This window comes from Triturus cristatus, chromosome 5_2, assembly GCF_964204655.1.
Source record: "Triturus cristatus chromosome 5_2, aTriCri1.1, whole genome shotgun sequence".
Taxonomy (NCBI): domain Eukaryota; kingdom Metazoa; phylum Chordata; class Amphibia; order Caudata; family Salamandridae; genus Triturus; species Triturus cristatus.
The window spans coordinates 472968129-472993438 of NC_140588.1; the positions used below are offsets into that span (position 1 = coordinate 472968129).

Below are 25310 nucleotides of genomic sequence, written 5' to 3' on the forward strand. Positions count from 1 at the left end.
TTCTTTTGGTGAAATCTTTCCTTTCAAATATGTGATGACCTGAGTATATCTTTTTATAACTTCTTCAGATGGTGCCCCTGTCTTTGCATCTCTTGATATTCTTCTTTTGGCCAATCTACAGCAATCTTACATTCAACCCACAAATCAGCTGGTTCCACAATATCAACAAGCCATCCAAATCCTTCCACAGAATCTTTCAAACTTTCACAAACCTTTCCACTTACTTGTATCATTCTACTGGTTTTTCTCTTAATCGAGGGAAATTATTTGTGAATGATAATATATCCTGTCTTGACAATGGGACAAGAAAAAACCCACCTCCTGGTTCTTCTCTCGTTGAATATATTGTCACATCAACTGTTTCCGCTCCTGTTTCCCTCACTGGATGCAACGGTAAAGCCACTGAAGTCTCTATTGTATCTTCCTTCTTTTTAGCCCATCTTCCTTTCCATCGATCTAAATCACCCCTTTGCCTTAGTGTACTAATTAACTCTTTAATCTGCTATAGTTTCCCCGAAACATTCAAACTCTCCAAATCTTTGTCACTGAAATCTAATCTGTATGTCTTTTTTCAAAGCTTTAGACTTTTCTATGTCAACTCCATACATTGGTGCAATTTCAGCAAATTTCTCATGTGGGTTTCTTGCCTTTCTTGTAATATTTTTACACATAAAAAGTAATTCTTCATCCTGATATTTACATAATCTCTGTGGACTAATCTACCTAAAATCTTTTCTTCCAAATCGGCTTTAATTTACTCACATCTATACTTGTGTTACTATTCTATATACTGCAACCAGGTGCTATTTCTTTAATGCACTCACCTAATTCTTCTGGTGATGGACCTAATGATTTCTGAGTATTTTCATCTGTCTTGCTTCCTGACCTTCTTGGTGTAGGTGTCACTATTTTCTCAAGCAGCAACAATCTCCTTGGATCTATATATACCTCGCTTTGGGGTTTTAACAAACCTATCTGAAATGTTAATCAACTGCTCTGATTCTCCTGCAACTGTACTCACATTTGATCCACTATTATCATTCAATCCTTGATTAGTCTCATTTATTTTTTTGTAAACTGTATGAACTCCATTCGTATTTCTATCGTTAAAGCATGTACTCGAGAAACTCCTTTTCCATCATTATATAATGTGACAATTGGACCAATAGTCACAGGAACTGACAACACGTCTGGATTCATTGGTGATATTATTCTTGTCAACTCTTCTCTAAAAAAATTTTGATTCTGACTTACACTTAAAGGAGTTTTCTCTTGTGGCACTTCTATTTGAATCAAAAGAGCACTCGTTAAAGTATTAATCTCTTTTAAGTTCTTCTTGATAAGGCGGAGGTTTATTCATCAATAATTCATTTTAAAAATTCATCATCTGTGTGTTCAATTTCTTCAACTAATTGAGTATTTTTAGATTTCTGTTCTTCGATATTCTTCTTTTTCTCCTTACGCTTTTCTCCCTCACTAGTCTCAGCTACCATAACTGGATACATCCTTGCTCCTTCGCTACATCTATTCTCCACAATTTCTTTTTAGCATCCCATTTTGCTTCTGAGTATCTACTCACAGTATTCTTATATCTGGTCTGATACTTTTCTTTTTCTCTTTGGTATGCCTCATGTTTCCATTCTTCAAGAGCTTCGTTCTGCATAGGTCTAGGACTAGGTCTCAAATCATTCATTTTTCTTCTTAAATTCTCTAAAATTCTAGTATTAAATGTCCCATTCTCTGGAATGCTAGAATACCATCTTGCTCAGTATATTTCATCCAATTTTCTAACCATTTACATGTATGATAAACCTTTTCTAATGACATGAATGAAGCTGGTGTTCCATCCGGAGCTATAGGAATTCCTTCTCTAATGGGTATTGGCTCATCTTTTCTAAATAAGGTTTTTAATAGTTTTAATATCTTCATGAGTATTCTACTCTAACACTAAACTATATAAGTAAATACATAGGAAATTCTTCTTCCATATTATGTTTCTCTGTTATCAATCAGAAATATTCACGCTGTCCAATCGCAGCACGACTCACGGCAAGCGACCAATACCTGCGTGGCACCTAGTGACGTCAGTTTAACTCCTGCTACTGACCCTCCCTTTAAAAAGTCACCGTCTTTTCGAAGTCTTTAACAAAACAAACTACATAAAAACAGCTTGTCTGCTTCTCTAAAAGAAATAAATCAATAGAAACGTATACTCTGAGATTTCCTTTAGCTTCCAGCAAAAATCTCCATCAGCGTGATTTTACCCTCACTCAAGTGAAAGACTCTCTGGACTTACCCAGATGCGCTTTCTGAAGTGACCCAAATAAATCTCCATTGTTTACTATTCATACTTCAAGATTCCCTGTGCAATACCGACAATACGACCATCACTCAGCACTGCATCAACAGCAGACAGCGCACATTTACTTAGTGTATGCCACACTAAGACTGCCCTTGGGCTTATCCCGGGATCTTAGGCCAACGACAGATCCATTACTTCCATTAAGGTCAACAACGGACCACAACATAAAAATATAAAGATACATAGTCAACAAACGTTTGTCCCTAAATTTTGTCTCTTAATTACCTAGTATATTTAATCTAAACTAACCATCCTCTGCTACCAGAAACTGATCCAGCGGTAGAGGCTAGAAATGTTTTTTACTCACCTTTCCATATCTCTATAGTGTGAAATGAATTCTAACTTTTGGACCCATAGTTATCTCAGCATCCACTTACAATTACCAGGTCCTCCAATAGATCGTTGGTAGAGTTAATAGGGACTCGGTAACAAGAGAAGAATGCTATTTCCTTCATGAGGACCTATAATGAAGAAAATGCCTAACCAATAATCAAAGTCACAAAATATAGCATGCCAAATAACTCATCAATAAAAGACAAACTCTGAATACTTATCAAGTTACTTTGAACTAATAATTTAAAAAATGAATGGTCAATACCCAAGTATATAAAAGAATCATCAGTTTCTTCTTTGGAATCTCGTTAATACAGGTACATGTAAATTTACAATAGCAAAACACAGTTCTAGATAATAGACCAAATCAAAGACAAGTGAGAGAGAGAGAGCGAGAGACAAGGAAAAATAAATAATTTGCAAATCAATTATGCAATTTGTAATTTCTCATATAAACCTAGATCAAATACGCTAATGCACAGCATGCAAAAGTTAGAGATCGCTAACCCTTTAATCCAAAAGATGTGCTTGAGCAATATTACCAGCCGATGACGTGCAAATAATCAGGAAATCTTAATCAGGAATTGCAAGGATAATAGCGAGCCAGAGTATCATAGAGAACACAGCAGAAAGGCTCTCTTCTCAAAGAAACAGATATTTCCAAGTTCTTATCTCACAGTATCAGTTATACTTTCTCCATGTTTCACTTTTACAATTGCACACAATTTAATTGGACAGGCTTATGAGATGACCATCATCCTAACCAGCTCATCCAGATTTCTTTGTTAGAGTTCCTTGTTAAAACAAATGTCATCAACGGTCTTCGGAAGCAGGAAAGAAATTGGCGACTTTTTCCACGTCCTTGCACTCACTTCCACATCAGCTTGCAACATTAGTTGACACAATATTCATAGAAAGAAATATTCTCACCGTAGGAAGGAAATCCTAGTGATATATCATGTGCATGGCTAAACAAATAAATAAGCAATTTAGAAATAATGAAGGACAAAATACATTCTTCTGTGGCCTATGTTACAAAAAGAGAATAGCTTTAGCAGGATTTGAGGCTTTCTCGGAGAAACTATAATCATTTGCTGAAGAAATAGAAAACAATTTAAAAGACAAAGGAAATATATTTATATATTTGAAAGTTTTTTACAGAAATAGTTTTCCTAATTAGACTTATAAGCATAAACTAATAACTAAATGCAAACGAATTAATTATTAATCATTTTTTCTTACTATAGGAAAAAATAAAGTATTTACGAAACATTTTCTGCAAGCCTTATTCATTATATTTATTATTTCATAATTCTACTTAAGGGATTGTAATGTATATTAGTAAAATCTCTCCCATATATCGTATTTTTCATAAAAACTCCATAATTTAAATGCTTTCTGCATGGTGATCAGTGTAACTTTGATCAATAAACACGTCACTTGTTCTTGCTAATTTTTTACGAACATCTTTTAAAGAGCCCATGCTAATCATGTTTCACACTCGTAGCCATTTATTTTGTTAATAACACACTTATGAGTAGATTTGATCAAGCAAGACTTCATTTTCGCAACAATTATGCTCCATCACTCTTATATTCCACCTGGCTCTCTGTATCGACACCAATATCTTGGGCAATACATTAACCATTATTATCTACTTTCTCTGCAGTTATAATAATATAAGGATTAACTAAACAGTTTGTAGCTTCTGTTGCATAATAGTTGCTGGGTTGTCTAAGTGGTTTTCGTATATTTTTGCATGACCTTCATTGTTTCTCTTACACATAGTGTTTGCACAGATTATGGAAATTTCTCATGGATATTATTTCTGACATATTCCTCACCTTGTGAATTATCTCCACAGGCCTCAGACTGGTAGGGGAAACGTCTAGCCACTATGGCTATCCAGCGCCATACAGTTTGAGCCATGTCACTGGGGTACATTAGGTGCCAGTCGATGAACTGGCATCACCCATCAGTTCCTGCTTTTCCACACCTCATTGCCTGCTTCTGGGGATCCCTCTCGATATCTCACCAATGAAATTTCATGGCATTTCAACAGCAACTAGGTCAAATGTGTCCTCCTAAACATTCAGATTTGGAATGGTATCACAGATGCTGTAACAAGATGTCCATCTGAAAGAGACAATTAGTTATGGATTCCTCACCTTAGAATTACCCTCAGGCGTCAGACTGGATCCGTAGAATTTTTTTTCAGCAGTACCACTGCGTATCGGTAGGTGGCATGCTGTTGTCTTCTTTCTTTTTCCACGCCAGCCAGCGTAGATCCGGAGAGAGCGGTAACTCAAGTCACTTTTTTACTCTATTTTTGCGACTTATTGTTGATGTCTTTTTGAGTCGTTACGACTCCTGGTGCACAGGGATGTCATCTCGGTGGAGCGTGACCACGACCCAAAGTCGTGCTCCGACTGCTGGACCATGGCCCCGAAGTCTTTGAGGGAGTGGTCCCGAAAGTTTCTGGAGGCCCAGCCGTTGGCTCCACGCCGCTCGGGGTCCCGGTCGAGAGGGATGTCGCTGGACCGGTCGCGGAGCCATCACCACCACTCTTCATCAAAGTTTTCGCCTTCGGGTAAGTCGAAGCACAAAAAGAAGGCGAAGAAGCGCCGTCGCTCTTCGCGTTCTCCCCGTCTGTCGGCCCACGGGATGCGGGAAGCAGGTGGTAGTCACCTGGATCCACCCACGGAGCCTGCTGGGTCGACCCCAAGCCTCCCTCCCTTTCCGGGAGCCGGGGTGACCCTCTGCCCAACTTCGGAATTTTTACGAAGCCCTCCATTCTATTTTTGGGCAACCTTGCTCCGCCGACATGCCTACAGCCCCGCAGACTCGGCTAGGGGCTCTAGGCCTTTGATGCTGGCGGCTTCGGCTCCGGTGCCGCAGGGATCCAGGCCTAGATCCGGATCGGCACCGGTCGACCACGTGACACCTCCTCCGGCGCCGAATCAATTGGCGACACCTCCGCCCCCTGCGATGCGGATTGTGTCCCCAGCCAACATCGACCCAGCCTACTCCTCAATATGGACCCAGAGCCGGACCGACGTCGCCTGACATCGGGACTGGCACCGACCGCTACTTGTGAACTCCTGTTCTCCCCCAGTGTTCCTTACCACCCTGAGTGTCTACCAGAGGAGGGTGAGGGGGACCAGTAGGGGTCTGTGGACCCTCTGACAGACATGTTGGAAGAACCTTACTGGAGAGAGGAGTTGGGTGAGGCCAGTGGCCTGGACAGTTCCCCTGACCTTGGCATGCTTTCTCCCCCTACCGTGGCTACAGAGGAGGGTGCATCATACACAGTGGTGTTGCGTAGGGTGTTCAAGGCCTTAAACCTCAAGCTTCCTACAGTGGTGGTTAGGACTAACCTCCTGACCGAGATGCTTCAACCGGCACAGCCTCTTCGGAGCCCCTACTGCCGTTCAGTTAGGCCCTTATGGACATCCTTTTGGGCACGTAGTACAAGCCCAACAGAGGGTCTCCTGTGGACAGGATGATTGCCCGACACCACCGCCCGGCCCCGGGCGACCCCATTTTCCTCTCCCAACACCCCACCCCTGAAAGTTTGGTGGTCCAAACCTCCACTTCCAAGTGTGCATTCCCTACCGCACCACCTGATAGGGAATCCAAGAAGCTGGACCATCTTGGGAAGAAAATGTTCTCTTCCTCCAGCTTAGGACTGCAGTCGGTGAACACCGCTTGTCTCTTGGGCTGTTACTCCCACTCTGTGTGGGACATGGTCACACAGGTGCTGCCACAGTGCCCGGAGGAGGCCCGGGCTGTGCTCTCCCATGCCGAGAGGAGAGACACAGCAAAGTTTGCCATCCAATGTGGGCTGGACACCGCCGACTCGCTAGACAGGACAATTTCCATGTTAGTAGCCCTCAGACGCTATGCCTGGCTGAGGTCCACTGGCTTTTCGGGTGATGTCCAAGCTACTCTTTTAGACATGTCCTTTGATGGCCATCGCCTGTTCGCCAAAGCAGACAATACGCTTGATCGCTTTAAGGACTCCAGGGCTACGGCCAGATCCTTGGGCCTCGCCTCCACCTCTTGCCCTACGCAATCTGCTTTTTGCCCCTTTCCTGGCTACGGAAGAGGTGCCCCGTCACGTTCTACCCAGAGCCACAGGCCTGCGCAAGCTGTTCAGCCTCTGCGTGGCCGCGGATGTGGTACCCACCGCCGTGGGTCTAGGAGCCAGCGGGCGGGCCAGTCCACCAGCGCCCCCTCTTCAGCAGCCTCCAAGCCCTCCTAGTCTGACCTTTTCAGGCCCGCCAATTGCCAGTGGGCATCAGGATTTGCCATCACCTCCCCCACTGGCTCAACATCACGTCGAACAGGTGCGTTTTGCAAATAGTCAGAAGGGGCTACTCCCTCCCCTTCGAGACTACCCCTCCATTCATGCCACCTCAATTCCATCGCATGTCGGAGGATCACCTGGCCCTTCTCCAACAAGAAGTAACGGCTCTCTTGGCCAAGGAAGCCATCGAGCGAGTTCTTGTCCCAGTAGTAGGTTGTGGTTGTTATTCCCACTACTTTCTGGTCCCCAAGAAGGACAAAGGCCTGCATCCTATCTTTGATCTCAGGAGTGTCAACCGCTTCCTCCGGAAGGAGAAGAAGTTCAAGATGTTGACACTGGCTCATGTCCTGTCTGCCCTGACCCTGGAGACTGGATGGTAGCGTTGGACTTGCAGGACGCTTAATTTCACATCCCCATCCTGCCAGCCCATCTGCGTTACCTACTGTAGGCCACGAGCACTTTCAGTTTACCGTGCTCCCCTTTGGCCTTACCAGCACCCCTCGGGTGTTGACGAAGGTGATTGCGGTGGTCTCAGCTAATCTACGCTGATGAGGGGTTACAGTCTTCCCCTATCTCGACGACTGACTGTTGAAGGCAGGCTCGCCTCAGGCTGTTGTCTCCCACCTCCAGACTCCATCAACGTCCCGAAGTCACACCTGGACACAGCGCAGTTTCGGGCTTATCCTCCTGAGCAGCGAGTCCTCGATATTCAGGCTATGATTCCGATCTTTCAGCCTCTATCTCGTGTTTTGGTCAGAATGCCCCTGAGGCTACTGGACCTCATGGCCTTCTGCATCCTGCTGATGGACCATGCCATGTGGCATATACGGGCTCTGCAGTGGGACCTGAAGTCCCAGTAGGCACAGCATCAGGGGAATCTTTACAATTGCGTCCAGATCTCAGAGGGCACTGCACATCAATTGCTGTGGTGGCTAACAAACAAGGATTGGGTCAATGGCAGGCCCCTCTCCCTTACCCAGCCGGAGTTCACAGTGGTGACAGCTGCATCACTTCTGGGGTGGGGCGGCCACATGGTAGAGGTGGACATCAAAGGCCTTTGGTCTCCGGTGGAGTCGGGGCTCCACATCAACTTTCTGGAGCTTCAGGCGATCCGTCTTGCACTGAAGGCATTCCTTCCTTCTGTCAAAGGGAGAGTAGTGCAGGTGTTCACAGACAACACCACCGCCATGTTGTACTGCAATAAACAGGGCAAGATGGGGTCGTGGACCCTATGTCAGGAGGCACTTCGTCTGTGGAAGTGGCTGGAACATCAGGGCATGTCCCTGGTGGTTCAACACCTGGCAGGTTCTCTGAACGCCACTGCAGACAAACTCAGCCGCTGTTGCATGATGGATCACTAATGGCGTCTTCACTCGGAGGTGGTGCAAGGTCTTTCAGCGGTGGGGAGAGCCTTGGTTAGATCTATCCGCCACCGAAGAGAACACGCAATCTCAGCAGTTCTGCGCGTTGGAATTTCCAAGGCGGCACTCACTCGGCAACGCTTTTCGACACTAGTGGAGTTGCGGCCTTCTAAACTCCTTTCCACCTTTACCACTTCTACCCAGAGTGCTGAAGAAGATCAAGCGCGACTGGGCCGAAGTCATTCTTGTGGCTCCGGACTGGGCTCGAAGAGTATAGTATCCCGGGCTCTTACACATGGCCATCGATCCTCCAATCAGACTGCCCCTTCGGGAGGATCTTCTGTCGCAGCAGCAGGGAATGGTCCTCCACCCAATCCTGTCCAGCCTCCACCTCCCTGCATGGAGATTTAGCACGACAGTTGACAGCTTTAGACCTTCCTCCTTAAATCGTTAGCGTTATCTTGCAGCCAGGCGTCCCTCCACTAAAACGATATATGCCTGTAGATGGAACAAATTTGTGGCATGGTGTTCAGCAAAGGCTGTGGATCCCCTTTCTGCACTTCTTTCAGAGGTTCTCCTCTTCATTCTTTCTTTGGCCCCGAAGGGCTCTGCTCTGGGCACTCTAAAAGGCTATCTTTCAGCCATTTCGGCCTTCCTTCGGCTTCCTGACCAGCCTTCTCTTTTCAAGTCCCCTATTGTAAATCGCTTCCTTAAGGACATTACTGACTTGTTTCCTCCAAGTCCTTTTGTAATGCCCATAGGGACTTGAACCTGGCTCTGACCTATCTTATGTGCGCTCCTTTTGAGCTGCTACATAACTGTCTTCTCAGACTTCTGACACTTAAAACTGCCTTTCTGGTTGCCATCACCTCTGCCCGCAGGGTGAGTGAGCTTCAGGCTCTTTCTTCCAATCCTCCTTTTCTGGCTGTTCATTCAGACAAAGTTGTCCTTCACACTAGGCCTTCTATCCTTCCCAAAGTGGTTACCTCTTTCCACATAGAATAGACCATCACTTTGCCCACCTTCTTCCCGCCCCGCATCCTTCTAAAGATGAGGAGAGGCTTCACCGTCTGGATCCAAAACGTGCGCTTTCATTCTACCTGGATCACACAAAACAATTCCAGGTGGATGATCAGCTCTTTGTTGGCTATGTGGGCACCAAGAAAGGTCGGGCCGAGCAAAAACGAATCATCTCTCGATGGGTCGTGCTTTGCATAAAAATATGCTATTCCCTAGTGAAAAAGGAACATCCAGTGGGGTTGCATTCCCATTCCACCAGGGCAATGGCAGCTACTACTGCTTTGGGACGTGGAGTCCCCCTTTATGACATCTGCCAGGCAGCTACGTCGGCTTCATTGCACACGTTTACCAAACACTACTGCCTGGACAGCCAAGTCCAGAGAGACGGCTTCTTTGGCCATTCAGTTCTCCAGGACTTTCTGGTGTGAACTTAGTTCTCAGACCCACCTCTGGGGTTGGTATTTCTGGGGTATCTATTCTAAGGTGAGCAATCCATAACTAATTGTCTCTTTCAAATGAACAAGTTATTTACCATTGGTAACGTTATTTCTGTAAGAGACATAGATTAGTTATGGATTCCTCACCGCCCACCCGCCCTCCCCGTTCTGCGAACTGACTTCTAGGGTTAGGGACTTTCCTTCAGAGCCCTATTTTTGTGCACCAGTGGTCAGTGTCTTGCATGGCTCTATGCCTCTGGTGTGGAATGTCGTGTAAAGAACTGACGTCAGCACGCAGGGGCGGCGTCTAAGTGGATACCACGACTAAATTCCGGCAACCACGACACCAACGACGAACGCGCAGTCGACCGATGCCACCTACTGACGTGCAGGGGTACTGCAGAAGAAAAATTCTCCGGATCCAGTCTGACGCCTGGGGGTAATTCTAAGGTGAGGAATCCATAACTAATCTATGTCTCTTACAGATATATTGTTACCAAAGGTAAGTAACTTGTTCCTTTTGGATACACATGACAATTGGGCGTGGTGTTTTTGTTCTGCTTGTACTCTCATACACCAAAGATCATGAGAACACAGGAGCTGCTTGTAGCTAAGGCTTGCCGGTTTACGCCTCAGCAGGTTATTTTAATGACAGGTAAGTCTCCTCTATGGGAGTGTTCGCTAAAACAATATTCCCATAAAAACCACAGAAAGTACCATAGGAAGAAGTCCTCTTCTTCCTCATGGAAACGGTCCTACTCAAGGGGTCATGCGGCATCTCAGTGATGTTCTCCAATGCCAAACCTTTCCTTGTCATCAGAGCAGATACCAACCTTGACACAAGTGAGACACACATTTCTGAATCCTTCTGCCAACTTTGTGCAAGTTAAATCCATCCAACTTGCTATGCTGTATCTGTTCAGGATGACTCCAGCACCCTCTGGACCACCCTCCAAGAGGAAGCTCATTCTAGCAGGTTTTGTTACTCCCACCTCAATGCCTCCCGATGCCACTATTCCATGGTCTCTGGCTCCATAAAATTAGTCACAGTCTACCAAGGTTCCATCATCCGTCTGTACCATTGCAGGCATTATCCACAGAGTCGACTATGATGTTGCTTTCAAAGTTCTCATAAGGCCATGATAATGATGCTGAGGGTGATAACCTCCTTCTCCCCTATAACACTGATGCTGGCTTTAGTCAGTAGTTAGAAAATTTCAGTGGCCGAGACACTTCACCAGAAAGAGACATTCCCTCCCCTTCTGGTCTTGCTTCAGAGAAAGCTGAAGCTTTGAAATTGAAATTGCCCTTTGCGGTTGCAAAGTCTAACTTTTTGGCTGAGATTATACAGATCTCCTGATCAGTGAAAGAGGCTTTGCTTCCATTCAACAAAGGGCGTTTTTGGTCCTGTCATGGCTGCGTGAGAGAAATCCTTTTGAAGCCCTGCAGCCCACACACAGATAGTCAGTCCCCATAAGCCTGCATTGAATACCACTACTTTTTGTCTTCTCACTAGACCCTGAAAAGTCTGGTTGTCCACGTGTTCTCCTCAAAGCAGAACACAAATGCCTTTCCTACAATGTCTCTCGAAAGAGAATCGAAGAAGCTGGACTCTACAGGTTGAAACATCTTTACTTTACTAATAACGGCCATAAATCCCACCTCGCTCCCTCACAGAGGCTAACTTTCATAGGGGCTTTGCTAGAAATTAACTGCATGAAGGCTTCTCCTCCTCTTCTAAGTATAATCGACATTGAGGAACTCCTCTGCATTTTGCGATTAGGTCTCTGAGCCCAGTTTTGCAGATCTTAAGTCTGCCTGACCACATAGCCTTCTGCATCTTGTTGTTGCTTAATGCTAGATGGCGGATGAGCACTGCTCTGTGGTATCTGAGGTCACAGTGGATCCAGCAGCAGAAGATACTTGTGGCTGAGGTGCGTTCATCTGGCTCTGTACTGGTGGATAAACCCCTTCAACCTTTTGGTCGGTCGGCCCTTCAGCACTCCAGGGCCTCAGGCTACCATGGTGAAAGACACCTCCTCACTTGGTTGGGGTGCACAGGACCTTGGTCAGCATCAGAGCATTACCTGCACATAATGTTCTCAAACTGCAGGCAGTCAGTCTTGCCTTGAGGGAATTTTTCCCTTTCATGTCAGGGAGCGACATTCACATTCTATCGTACAACGTCACCGCTGTCCATCATGTCAACCAACAGTAGTGTAGTGTGGGATCATAGGCCCTTCGTTGGGATGTGATTCACCTGTGAAAGTGGGTTCCCTTAACAAGAGGACTTTCAGTCAGCTCTCACTGGAAAACCATGAGTGGGAACTGCATTCTGAAGAGACGGGGGTGATCTTCTCCGGATTGTGGTATTCAGCATGGATCTCTTTGCCAGATCCCAAATCACAAATGGTCCTCAGTTCTGTGCCATTCACTTTCCTCTGAATGAGTTCCCTTGTGTCTGCCTTCAGGTTCATCTGATCTTATTGTCTGCCGTACACATTTCCACATCTCTACAGATACAATTTCTGTCAAACTTACTGCAGCAGGTGTGAGAGGATCAGGCATAGTTGATTCTCTACCCTAAAATGAGCTTGGAGAATCTGGTACACCTGACTGATGATGAAGAGAACATCATCTTGGCAGATACAAAACCCTCCATCAAATCCCCGTAAAAAGGGTTATTGGGGAACTATGTTTGTCCAGTGGTACGAGTCAGAAGGCATTGACCCTTTAAGTTTCGCCTTTTTTAACATGTTGCGCTTTTTAATTTCTCTTTTACAGTAAGGTCTGGCGGTGGTGACTTTTAAGGGCTACCTGGGGGCCCTCTCTGCCTTCATACATTTGGCTAATCAACCTTGCAAGTTTAAATAACCATTAGTAGTGTGTTTTCTTAAAGGTTAGCCCTGTTCTTGTTCCCTCTAACTCTGTTTATTGAACCTCCGCTCCTCCACATCCAGTCAAGGAGGAGGAGTCACTTCATAGACTGGACCCCAGGAGTTCAGTAGTATCTAATTGCATTGATTACACTCATCAGAATAGAGTGGATGATCAGCTCTTTGTGGGCCTTGCTGGAGCTAAGATGTGCAAGACAGGGACCAAATGTACGTTTTCTCACTAAGTCATCCTCTGTATCAAGGTCTGCTATGCAAGAAAGGCTCTCCAAACGGATTTTAGTCCCCACTCTACAACAACTATGACTGCCTCCATGGCCCTCTCCACAGGTGTAATGGTTGCTGATATCTGATGGGTGGCTGCATGGTTATCTTTGCATAATTTTGGCAAGAACTACTGCCTCACGTCTCAGGTAAGCCTTCACCACCACTTGCATGGAAAAAAGTGCATTAAAAAAAGTACTAGCGTTATTCCCCATATTGTGCCTTCTAGTTCAAGGAATACTCTTCAGTGAAAATCAAATACAGTTAAGTAATCTGCACTAGATATACTCCAGATGAAATGTTTTGCTCACAGTTAAACCACTCCTTGTTTTTTTTGGTCTGGTGATAGCCCAGACCTTTTTATTTTTTTTATTTTTTATATACAATGCATTTACTTATAAGTGTTTTAACCAGCCTTCTTAATTTATCTGTTGTGTCATTCACATGTTTCTTCTGCCCACAACAGCACACAGCATAGGCAACGTGGGTTAGCCCACTGCAGCCTTTAGCAAACTTTATTCTGAATTATGACATTCCACCCTTTAACAAGCAGCACATCCGCACTCAAAGTAGTTCCCTTCTGCGCCAGGGACTACTATGGCAATGTATGCTTTTAGAGGCCAAAATAATAATTTTGCTCTTTTCCCCACTTTAATTAATATTTGTGAGGGCGAGCAATTCCCCACAGCAATGTGTTATAAAAAAAAAATGCCATGGCAAAACAAAAAGCAAGCATTATCAAAGCAAAAGCCTGCCCAATAACTAGACCGATTGGCTCTGGCACTGCTTATGTTTTTCACACCTTGCTAAGAGAATGTGCTTGGAGAATGAAGTGTTCCATCAACCAAGAAGATGTCAAGGATTAAATTAGTGTTGATGTTACCCTCCCCTTTTCTACCGGAAATGTTTCCTCTCGGCAGAAGTGTACATGAAACCTGCATCCATCTCTGCATATATTCGGTGTTTGTTTGCATTCCTGAGTATCTGTCTATGCCTGATTGTGAGCTCTCTGACCCCATGTCGGTTGTGGGTCTGTAGTTGCGCAGTGTGTGTGTGTGTATGTGTTTATAGGTGATTGTCTGCTAGTCTGAAGACATGGTATTGTGTAGACCTATGCACACAGGTATCAGTATGCGCTGTTATTTGTGTATGTAAGTGTGTTCCTGTATGCACATGGATTTTGAAGGTGTGTTGCTCTGTAAATGCGCAAGTACGTGTGGTCATGTCAGTGTGTCTTTCACTCTCTACACGCAGTATGCAAGAGCCAAAACTATTAACTTTGGTAATGTTAGTTTAAAAGTGATCCCCTTATCAGGAAGAATTATGTTCAAGAAATTGTTATCTTCTTGCTGAAAATCCTTTATAGATTAACGGAACAACTAGTGACTATTTTCCTTCCCCCTCTTTCAACTTTGGTTACCAAGAAGCAGTCAGTAATCTGATGTTGCTGTGAAGGTTATTTTTCTTTGTAAGTCATCACAATACTGTTAGTTTACCTCATTTATTGTTACTAGTAACGTAATGATCTCCGTTTTTTGCCTCTTTAGATGTCACCTGCACAGTTCTGCAACATCTGCAGTGCCAAGCACCGAGGCCCAGGGAGCGCCATTTTAGAGATGAAAAAATAGCATGACTGCATTCTTATACTACGGATGTCGTTTTATGTTTCGTCTGGAACTAATATGAAGTTGTTGTCAATATTGCATTGGAAAAACTATAGCTGTGCAGCCGGAGAAAAGCTTATTTGTGTGTTTGTGTGTCTAGAGGCAGATAGCAGGCTGATATGCGCTATCTCTGTATAAGCCATTTACAAATATAACTGTTCTTAAGCTTTGTACACAATGTCATTTACACTGTATTTTCTGAAATAATTTAACCATTAAACTAAGACAAATAAATATATTTATTGTAATTTATTTCATAGTACAATTGTATATTAATCATCACCATTTAGCAAAAGTGTCTTCTTCTAATGCATTATAACAAGACCGTATGTTTTTGGATTAAAACGGATTCCTCAGCATGGGTTCTACCTAAACTTACTTTTGATTTCTTATATTACCCCAGGGATTAAAAAGATCCCCCTAAAAAGTTTTGGCCATGTTTGCTAGAATCTTACAACTAAGGGCCGATTTATACATGGGCGATATTTTTCCTCTGTTGAAACAGCAACGGAGTATAAATACCACCAATATGAAGGTCTGCCCGCCTGATTTAAATGCGGGCAGACCTTCAACTTGCCCACAGTAGAGACTACTCTGCCTCCATCGTGGCCAAACTTCTCCAACAACCCTTACTCCCCAGGGCTGTCGGAGAAATAGCTACATGTCCGCCCGCCCAATTCGGATGGGCAGACATGTCGTTATTTTTTTTACTGCTTCTTACTGCCATCTAACAGTAAAATCATTATATTACCCCCACCACCACCACCACCACCTTGGGAGATGACTCCTTTTCATAAAGGAAATCCTGTTTTGCGATTTTCTTGTTGAAGAGATAAAAGGATTACTCTGTGCAGTGCTGGGATTGGTCTTAGCACCTGGGTTCAGCGCTCAGACATAGACTCTGAGCCTGTGTTGGTTTCTCCACCCAGCTGTACAACACAGCTCAGGTGTAGAAATGCTAAGTGCGCATGACAGTTTGGCCAGCCCCCAGAGAGACAGCCAAACCGTCATGCACACTTGGTAGTGCCCACCACATGCCCCACCACTCTGATGCTACAGCGTCAGTGTGGGTGGCCATGCCACTCCCTCAGCTCGCAGCCTGCAGGACGAAAAATGAAATGATAGAAAAAATGTTTTAATATTTTATTTTTGCCCTTTGCCTCTGCTGACTTTCAGCAGGGGGTGGGGGGCGCTCCTCTGCCATAACTAAGGAACCGCCCCGGTCTAGGACTCAGTCACTCCACAAATCACTGTTATGTTGATGTCAGAATGGCACCTACAATACCGGAGACAACGAAGACGAAAGTTTTCAAGTTCAGAGCACCATTTCCACATTACAACATGGCTCATATCTTGATATCTAGAACCAGTGTTCCACCTAAGCCACCATCAGTCTTTGTAGCTGACGTATGGTTGTTTGGCAATAGCAGGTAAATGGGTTGATTACACTTCCCTGAAGTAGTTTATCTACTCTCTTTAAAGAATACCTGTAGTCACTGTGGCTTACTATCTAAATCTTCCTTAAGTATTGCAATCGCTCAGACAGAGGTTCCTTCATTTATGGGCCTGAAACCCCAAAGACGACGTCGACCTGCTTCCCGTGTCTCTTTAATGTTGAGCAGTTTATTGCTATTGAGTTTATCTCCAAGTCGAAAAAGAAACATAGGAAGAGTAAACAAGGTTCTTTATTGTTCAGCCATAACAATCTCAGGAGAAGTCCATCAATTGGACTCCCAGAAACCCAGTGCCAGCTTTGCCTTTCTCTTTTTGAGCCTGATACCGAACCTGAAACTGATGCGCCCTGAGTTCTCTAAGTTATCGTCTACTCCACAGCAGGTTGAAGCATTCAGGGAAGCCCTGCTGCAGTTCTTCAAATTTATACCACCTTCCTCAAGTGTGTAACTGACCTGACGGTGCCCCAGTCGAACTTCCAAGATAGTTATTTCTCCTGCACTGCTTGACTTTGGACAAAGCCTATTCCAGCCCCGGTGCTAGCACATGTGTCTACTCCTGTGTCACAGGCCTTGTCATTTCTCCATCAGCACCACCTGTGGAGGCACTGGTTCTGGCTCCAGTTTTTCAGCTCTGCACTGGATTTATATCCATCTTCCGAGAGAGTTCACCATATATCTCAAACTAAAGCATTGCCAGGGCACAGCCAATCGTGGAGTAAGACTACCCACTGGTTCCTCGCAGCAATACTTCTGGAAGAAGAAGGTTATTTTTGGGATTGACTCTGATACCATACAAAGTCTTCAGCAAGCCAGACATGATGAAGATGATGATGGGGAAGCACTTCTTATGCTACCTCCTCATTATATGGATGCTTATACCTTTAATACAAAATGCCACTGGCCTAGATACTTCCTGCGAATCCACACTTGATTCACTGTTGGACTCCAACTATAGACTGTGCCACTTTCACAGTTGTAATTTGGATGGCAGCAGAAGTGTTGGAACTACCCCTCCCCTGTAAGCAGACTAATGCAAACCTTCTGACCAAAGGTCTGTGACCTTCTACTTCCGAGCTTTTGTTGTCATTTAATAAGGCTCTGGTTAGCCCAATCATGGCACCTTGGTGAAAACGATTTTGTTTGCCAAATTTAAATAGTCTAATTCTTACGCCAGAAACCACCCGGTGACCCTAAGTACTTGATGCAGCATTCCATGCCACAGAGCCTTTTAGTACTGCTCTTCTCTTGCAAAGTTAACCCTAACTCCTTTTCGGGAACTCTTTCAGATTAAGAGTCTAAGGGGCACATGCATCAAGATAGGCTTTTGTTATTCCTTAATTGTGATTGTTAAGGAATCGCAATTAAGGAATCGCAAAAGCCTATGCATGTACGAATTGCTAAAAAAACTAGCGATTCCTAAACATTCCTTAATTGGGACTCGCAAATTGTGAGTCGCAATTAAGGAATGGCTTCCTATTCATTCCTATGGGCCTACAGGCCCATAGGAATGAATGGGTATTGCATGCGCAATTTGTGAGTACCCAATAGCTACTCACAAATTGTGCATGCAATTTCAAGGGTACAAGGGTGCCAAAAGGACACCCTGTTGCACCCCTGAAATTGTAACGTGGACACATGTTGTGCACACATGTGTGTTTGTGTGTGTCACCAGAAACTTTGAAAAATGCACTGAAGTGCATTTTTCAAAGTTTTTGCAAATTACCATCAAGTTCAAATTGATGGTAATTTGAGACCCCATCATGCATTGCATTCAGGGAATCACAATTTGCGATTCCCTAAATGCAGTTGCCATTAAGTAATCACTATTTTTGTGATTTCTCAACTTGCGATTTTTGCATTTGGGATGATGCATCCCAAATGCAAAAATACCAGTCGCAAAGGGGCAGATTCTGCGAATCTGCCCATTTGCGACTGGTGTTTCGCTTGATGCATGTGGCCCTAAGAGAATTATTTGAATAGACATGAAAGTTTTTTCAGGCTGTCTGGCACTATGCTTTTTTAATGCCCCACACTACGAGACATGGTGTGTGAGGTTCTACCTTCGCTGACCAGCATGATGCCTTTACACAAATGGTCAAAGATGGACAAGATGCAGCTAAGCAGATTCCATGTTCTGGTCTGGAATCCACTGACTTGGTTGCTCATATTATGGGCACAAGCGTCATTATCAGACAACATGCCTTGATATGTTCTGCTAGATTTTCCAGAGACATCCAGCTGCATTGATAGGTATGCCTTTTGACGGGGCCAGACTTTGTAAAGAAGCAGACGATTCAGCCCTGGAGTGTTTCAAAGCCAGCAGAGATATGGCTTGTTCCTTGGACTTGCTATCCCAAACAGCCAATTACACCTGCTGTACAGGAAGTTCAGGTTACCCTATGGGCCTCACCTGTCAACATAGAGTTTTCGTGGTGGCTCAGGCAGTGCCAAAGCCAGTTGCAGTTATTATTTCTTGCCGCAAGGTCTTCTAGCTTATACTCATGGTGGAGCATAGACAGGGCTAATAATTCTGATACTGCCCCAAGAAGGACGGGAGCTTGACCCCGCTGCAGCTGTGTCTTCGAGGGTATCTGCTGTAACAGCAGCATGACAGACCCAGAACTCAACTCGGTACACCTCCATGCACTGAGTGTGAGTGGAATCAACTAAGATGCCTTAGTCTTGCGTTAGAATGGTAGATATCATTCTGGGCCTTCTTTGTTTGCCTGATCAGCCCTCATTATTCAAATCAACCATTGTGATGCCTTTATTAAAAAGGATGATTTTCACATATGGTTGGTTGGTAAAAGTTTTATTGCATAATTTATATTAAAAGTCAATACAATACTAAACAAAAATAAAATGTTTAAAACCACTTTAAATTAATAGAATCTAAAATTTTACAGTTAGAAATCATTGTTACTACTTTAAGAATTTAACATGAATCAGATTAATGGTTTCTGTTTATTCTTGAAAAGCTGCCCAAAACATTATTACTGATGAATCTAGAGAAACATCCCAAAGCTCCCCCTTTTTAAAATACTATGAAAAATATTCAGCAGTTAAAATTTCTTATTGCACTTATAAAATCTGACAAGATAAATTATTTCGATTGATTCAAAGCTACGAAGTAAATGTAATTGTACACCCAATTAATTTGTTAGTACTTGTACAAAACAAAATGGTGTTGCTTCTTTGAGTGTTCTAATGTCCACTTCTCTAAAAAGAGGTTTCAAATACTTTTTTATTATGTCCTTTGGATAAGCAAAGGATAAAGTCTATAGTTTCGGGGAATTAATTACAAAAAAGACATTGTCTGTTTTTATCCCCAGTCTTAATCCAGGATCCCTCAAACGGTAATGGTGGGATATATAAGACCCTAAAGCGTTAAATAGCTTTTATCCACTGATTTAGGTTGCAGCCAACATACAGTTCCGCAGGTGTAAAGAGAGTTCTTAAACCTTGCTACCTCAGCTAAATCCATTTCAAACAATATAGCTCTCGTGTTCCTTTTTATTATCATCGTTCTAATCAGATTAGGCATAGCTGCTAAAGTTTTTATTGTAGCTAATTGATGATTTCCGAATAACAGCTCCTGCTCGGTTTTAGAGGACACCACACTTGCTCTAGGGTGTTTTGCCAAAGCTTCTCTAATGAGGCACTGTAAACTGGTCAGTGGTGAGTTCTGACAATCACACAACTAGTGAACTATATTAATATAACTTAAAATGGTTACCTGAGTTAATCCAAAGTCTAGTGTTATCAAGGAATGCGGTGTAAAGGATCTTAACTTAAATGTTTGCTGAATAATTCTTTATAAAAATGGAATTTAACACCTCCATCTTTTGTCTCTTTAAAACTATAGGCCCATATAAAAGAACTGTACAAACTTTCATCATAAAAACCTATAATGTGGGGCCCATGGCTCCACCCCATATAGCTGTGCAACACGTACAGTGGCAACGGCTGTGGAAGTCAGTTTGTTCTTAATCCAGTCTAAATGTGACGACCAAGTCCATTTTAAATCAAAGGCTACCCCTAGATAAGTATATTCCATGACTTGCTCTTTCACTTTGTCCATTTGCCACTTATATCTAGGATTTCATTTTCCAAATGACATTATATAAGTTTTCGCTATAATTAATAAGATGGCCATTCTCAGTACAAAACTCTCCTAGTCGTTCTGTCTCTGTAGGCCATTCTATGTTTTCTAAATTAAGTCAAAAACAATAAGGAGGGACTAGGAGAGCTTCTAAGGTCCAGCATACATGCTTCATAAGTATATATGTGTCCACAAAAAGGTGTGCAGTTCCTATAAAAGGTATAGCAGGGAAGGAGAAAGCAGAATAACCGGTTGGAAGGGACTGGTCAAACCAATCAGAAGCATGATGGGTGTCATGTTTCATCATGGGGCAGCTCCTCTTTATGCCGGCACTGCAATGCCCAACTGGCCTCTCGGAGGGGGCTCTTGGCTGGAAATCTTTTAAAGATTTCAAAAGCAGTGATGTAGCATGTGTGGAGGCGTAGTGCTTGGAGATTGGTGATTGAGTGATTTAAAAATTACTAAGAGGACCTATAAGGTCTTTATTAGGCTGGTGCTCTTGTTATGAGTAAAAACAATATGTGGCTGTGCTGGAGACAATGATCATTTACAGCTCAAAGTGTGGTGAAAACAGGCATCTGAAAGAGACTATTAGTTATAGATTCCTTACCTTAGAATTACCCCAAGCATCAGACTGGATGCGGAGAAATTTTTCATATCAGTACCCCTGCGCGTCAGTAGGTGGCGTCAGTCGACTCAGCATTCGCGCTGACGTCAGTTCTTTCTTTTTCCGCGCCAGCCAGCGCAGACTAACTATTTCTTGACTTTTTTCAACCTGTATTCGAGTCGTTTTGACTCCTGGTGCACGTAATGATATCCCATCGTCGGAACGGCTTCAAACCTTGTGACTCCTGCCACAAGTTGATGTCAGTGACGGACCCAGTCCTCGTGTGCCTCTCGAAGTCGTGCTCCGACTGTCAGGCCATGAACCCGAAGTCCCTGCGGGAGCAGTCCCGAAAGCTTCTCAAGGCCCGGCAGTCAGCTCTGCGCCGCTCGAGGTCCTGGCCGAGAGGGAGGTGGCGGGACCGGTCGCGGAGTCACCACCATCACTCCTCGTCGAAGTCTTCGTCTTCGGGTAAGTTGAAGCACAAAAAGAAGGCAAAGAAACACCGTCGCTCTTTGCTTTCTCACCGTCTGTCGGCCGACGCGAGGTGGGACGCAGAAGTTCGTCGTCCTTCGGCTCTGCCCACAGAGCCCGTTGGGACGGCTCCGTGGGAGCCATACCGAGTCCTGCCCTACTTCGTACCTTTTGCGAAGCTTTCCACTTCATCTTTGGACAGCCCGGCTCTGCCGGCGCACCTTCAGGCCCCGCAGAATCGGTTGGGGGGCGTTCAATGCCACAGCTCCAGCCCAGGCACCGCAGGACGGCCAGGGATCCGGGCCTGGATCCAGATCGACCTTACGACACCTCCTCCGGTGCCGATTCCATTGACAACACCTCCCTATTGCCCTGAGTGGCATCCAGAAGAGGGTGAGCAGGACTGGGAGGGATGTGTTGACCCTCTGGCAGAGCAACTTAATGAGCCGGACTGGAGTGAGGTATTGGGTGAGGCCAGTGGTCTGGATACATCCCCAGAACTTGGTATGCTTTCCCCTCTACCATGGCTACGGAGGAGGGAGCCCCTACACTGTTGAAGTTGATGGTAATAGCGTTTCCTAAATGCACAGTTCGCATTTAGGAAAGGCGTCCTACATGAGCATTAGCGAATTTGCATTTGAAATTTAGGTAATTACTACAAATTGTGATTACCTAAAGAGCGAGTCCTGAAGCCTTTCATACATGGGCAAAAGCTATTTGCATTCACTAACGGCTGAATTTTGCGATACACCCCGTTTGCGACCACAAAATACTTTCATACATCTGGCCCTAATCTCTTAGCAATTCCCCTCTAATGGCAGCTTTCCCCACAGCCCATAGTGCCTGAGGTGAGATGGCCGAGTGTTCATTGTCATCTAAATAAAGGCGCAGGTGTGTTGTTAGCTCCTGTTTATTATAAGGTAGTTTATAGTAGGACAGGTTTAGGTGCTAGCGCTTGGCCGCAGGTGTGACACGGCTTAAGTTAATTTCCAGAGCCGCTATAGTGTGGTTGGATATTCTGCCCCCTATTTTTGCGCAGTCCCTCTTTAAAGACAATCAATTGTGATGGTTAACAAGATAGTAATCAATTCTGGAACATGTTCCGTGTGCACTACTCAGGAGAGGAAGGTGTACTCCTTATCCCTCGGATGTAACAGACACCAAGCATCTACCAGACGTGGTCTCTAAATAGGTCCCGCAACACTGTTCTGTCCAGGAAGTTAGCTTTGTCAAGTGGGCATGATCTGTCAGTGTGTGGGTCCCATACCAAGTTCAGTCGACACCCACCACTATCTTGGTGCACCCAGATTCCATCATTAGTCTCGAAAGACTCTAGAAAAAGGCCTATCTGCTGAAATTTGTGGCATATATGGTGCCCATTATCATTTTAGTGTCCATAGTTTTCAGTCTCGCAAAAACATATCTACCCATCGGGTCAGTACATGTTTTTGTTCTGCACATTGTAGGGACCTCCTAATTAGGTTCTGTTAGAAATGGGGGTCTCTAGTTGGTAGTGGTCTTCACCATGTCCAGGTAGGGACCCTTCCTTCAAGTCAAGGTAACGGAGTTACACACCCAAGATAACCCCTGCTCACCCCCTTTGGCAGCTTGACTTGAGCAGTCAGGCCTATCTCAGAGGCAATGTGTAAAGCATTTGTACATAACACACACAGTAATACAGTGAAAACACTAAAAATGGACTCTGTGAGAAGTTGGCCTGGTATAGGATGTCCACTATTTAAAGTGCGCACCTTGCACCAGTCCAAACAACCCTTATGGTGATTTAAGAGGTCAAATATAACCTTAGAAAGCTATCCAAGTGGAAGCTGTGGAGAGCAGCCTTCAGGCTTCGTCTTGAAGAAATGTTAAGCAGCTTGTTTTAGCAGAATGCAACCTTAATGTATTGGTTAAATGAAAGGAGAACCACAAAGTAGTTATAAAAATATGTATTTAATATTATAACACACCTTAAATACCTCACAGTCTCTACTACATGCAGATAAACACAAAGCACACAATACTGTAGCACAGAAACAAATGTAAGTAGCACTAATACACAATGGGCTCCAGGGGGAGACCAAACCGTATACTAAAATAGTGGTATATGAACCACCACTTAAGTCAAAACAGTGTCTAGAGGTTGTAGAATTGCTGGGACCCCAAGGAACTACCCAAGGTGAGTAAGTAGGGACCCCATGGAGGACGGGTGCAGTGTGAGAACATGACTGCGTGCTACGTACAATTCAGTGGTAGAGTCGCAGTTGCAGTTTTAGTGTTTAAGGACCCTTCTTAGTGGGTTACAAAGAACCCTTTAGAAAATAGAAGGTTGGAGAGTCACCCCACCTGTGGATACTGAAGTACCAGAGTTACCTATCCCAGGGAAGCTGGGTGCATAGGTCAAAGTGGCGTCAGAAACCGTTGTTCTCAATGGGAGTCTTCAAAGAAATACCACTGCTGGAAAGAAGAAAAGTGTCCGTTGGAACCCACAAGTGGATTCTTGAAGGTAGGAACCTGAAAGCAGAGGGGACAGATTCTGGGTCACTCAGGAGTGACCATGGGCTCAGTAGACGAATGCCCACCAATGTTGGGTGCTTCAGGTGCGAATAGGGAGACCTTGACTCTGCAGCCTCGGGGACCAGGAGACGTCGAGGACGACCAGGAGCCAGATAAGAGCTGTACCACGAAGGATGTTGAGTGCAGAGGGGTCGGTGTGCAACGGGAGCACCAACAAACCTTGGCAGCGGCAACCCACAAAGAAGGTCGAGGAAGGTCACGGTCTGTCCCAGCAAGTACCAGGATACTGACCACAGCAAGGGGAGTCATGGCAGGCCTGGAGCAACCATGGGAGCCCAAGAAAATCAGGGTTGTCCCTCCAATGGACCCACAGGCCGGAGGCACAGGAGTCGTGAGGGGACCTCTAGCAAAGTAGCAGCTTGCAGGGCACAGAGTGCAAGGAGGCTGAAGTCCTTTGTACGAAATGTTCACAGAAGTTGGGGCTATCGATAGCCCAATGCACTTAGTTGGGGAACGCCAACAGGCATATGCAATTGCAAAAGGTTATGCGGTCCCCGCGAGGGATACTTGCCTCAAACTCAGTGAGAGGGCAGCTTGACCTCAAGGAACATAGGAACCCACCTCCTGTGTTGCTGGATCCTTTGGAGTCCACAGGAGCTCAGGATCAGCAGACCGGTCAGTTGCGTTATGGTGCCTGCGAATGCAGGGTAGTGACTCCTTCACCCCAAGGGAGATACTTCAGTTTTCCTTGATGCTCCACAGGTCCTGCACGGAGCCTGTATGGTGCACAGGCACAGACGATGCTTTGGACGGAGAGGGAGGCAAAGTCGGGCCCAGTTGAGGTCCAGCAAAGTCCAGATAGTCCAGACGGTTGAAGGTCAGTGGTTTCTTGATCAGAATCCTGTCCACGTCGAATCTAGGGTCCGACAGCCAGGTGAGCCCTTTTGTACCCACGGGAGAGGGTTGGACAGATTATGGGGACCCTCCCATTGAGCGTCAGGGCAGTGGGGAGGATACTCCCCTGTCCTTTGTCCAGTTTCGCACCAGAGCAGGAGCCAACGGCTCCCAGGACTGGTTTGAACTGGACTATTCACAGGGACACCAAATATGCCCCAGATGCAGACTTTCAGGCACTTTGGAAGTGCACCCACGCAGCCCCAATACACTAAATCATGTCTGGGAAGTGGTCACACCTCCCTGTGACAGGATTCCTATTGTCCTGCTTCCCCTGCTCGAGCTTGGCTCAGCAGCAGAAGGGCAGAAATGTGTCTCTGGTCGGCAGCAACCATTTTGTGCTGCCCGGGTCGAGAAGGCAGGTACCGGAAAGACCAGTGACCCCACGAAGCTTGCTACAGACGGGTGGAATCATACCTCCCACACAGGTTACCGGTGTGGAGGTAGGATTCCAAGGTGTTTGATACCAAACACAACATGTTTTGTTGCAGCCGTTTTCGAGATAGCATTTTACGCAAGCATATAATGCACCTTTACCTATATGTCACCGACAACCCTGGAGAA

The 25310-nt window shown here is 44.9% G+C and overlaps 1 protein-coding gene across 1 annotated transcript in view; it reads left to right on the forward strand.

Moving 5' to 3' along the window:
• The window catches only part of VPS41 (VPS41 subunit of HOPS complex), an 828363-nt gene extending 813485 nt beyond the window's left edge, over nucleotides 1-14878 (forward strand). Inside the window, exon 29 of the mRNA XM_085607440.1 lies at nucleotides 14528-14878. Within this exon, the coding sequence (XP_085463566.1) occupies nucleotides 14528-14608 (81 nt within the window). The 3' untranslated portion in view covers nucleotides 14609-14878. The remainder of the gene's footprint in view (nucleotides 1-14527) is intronic.
• Nucleotides 14879-25310: the final 10432 nt, after the last annotated feature.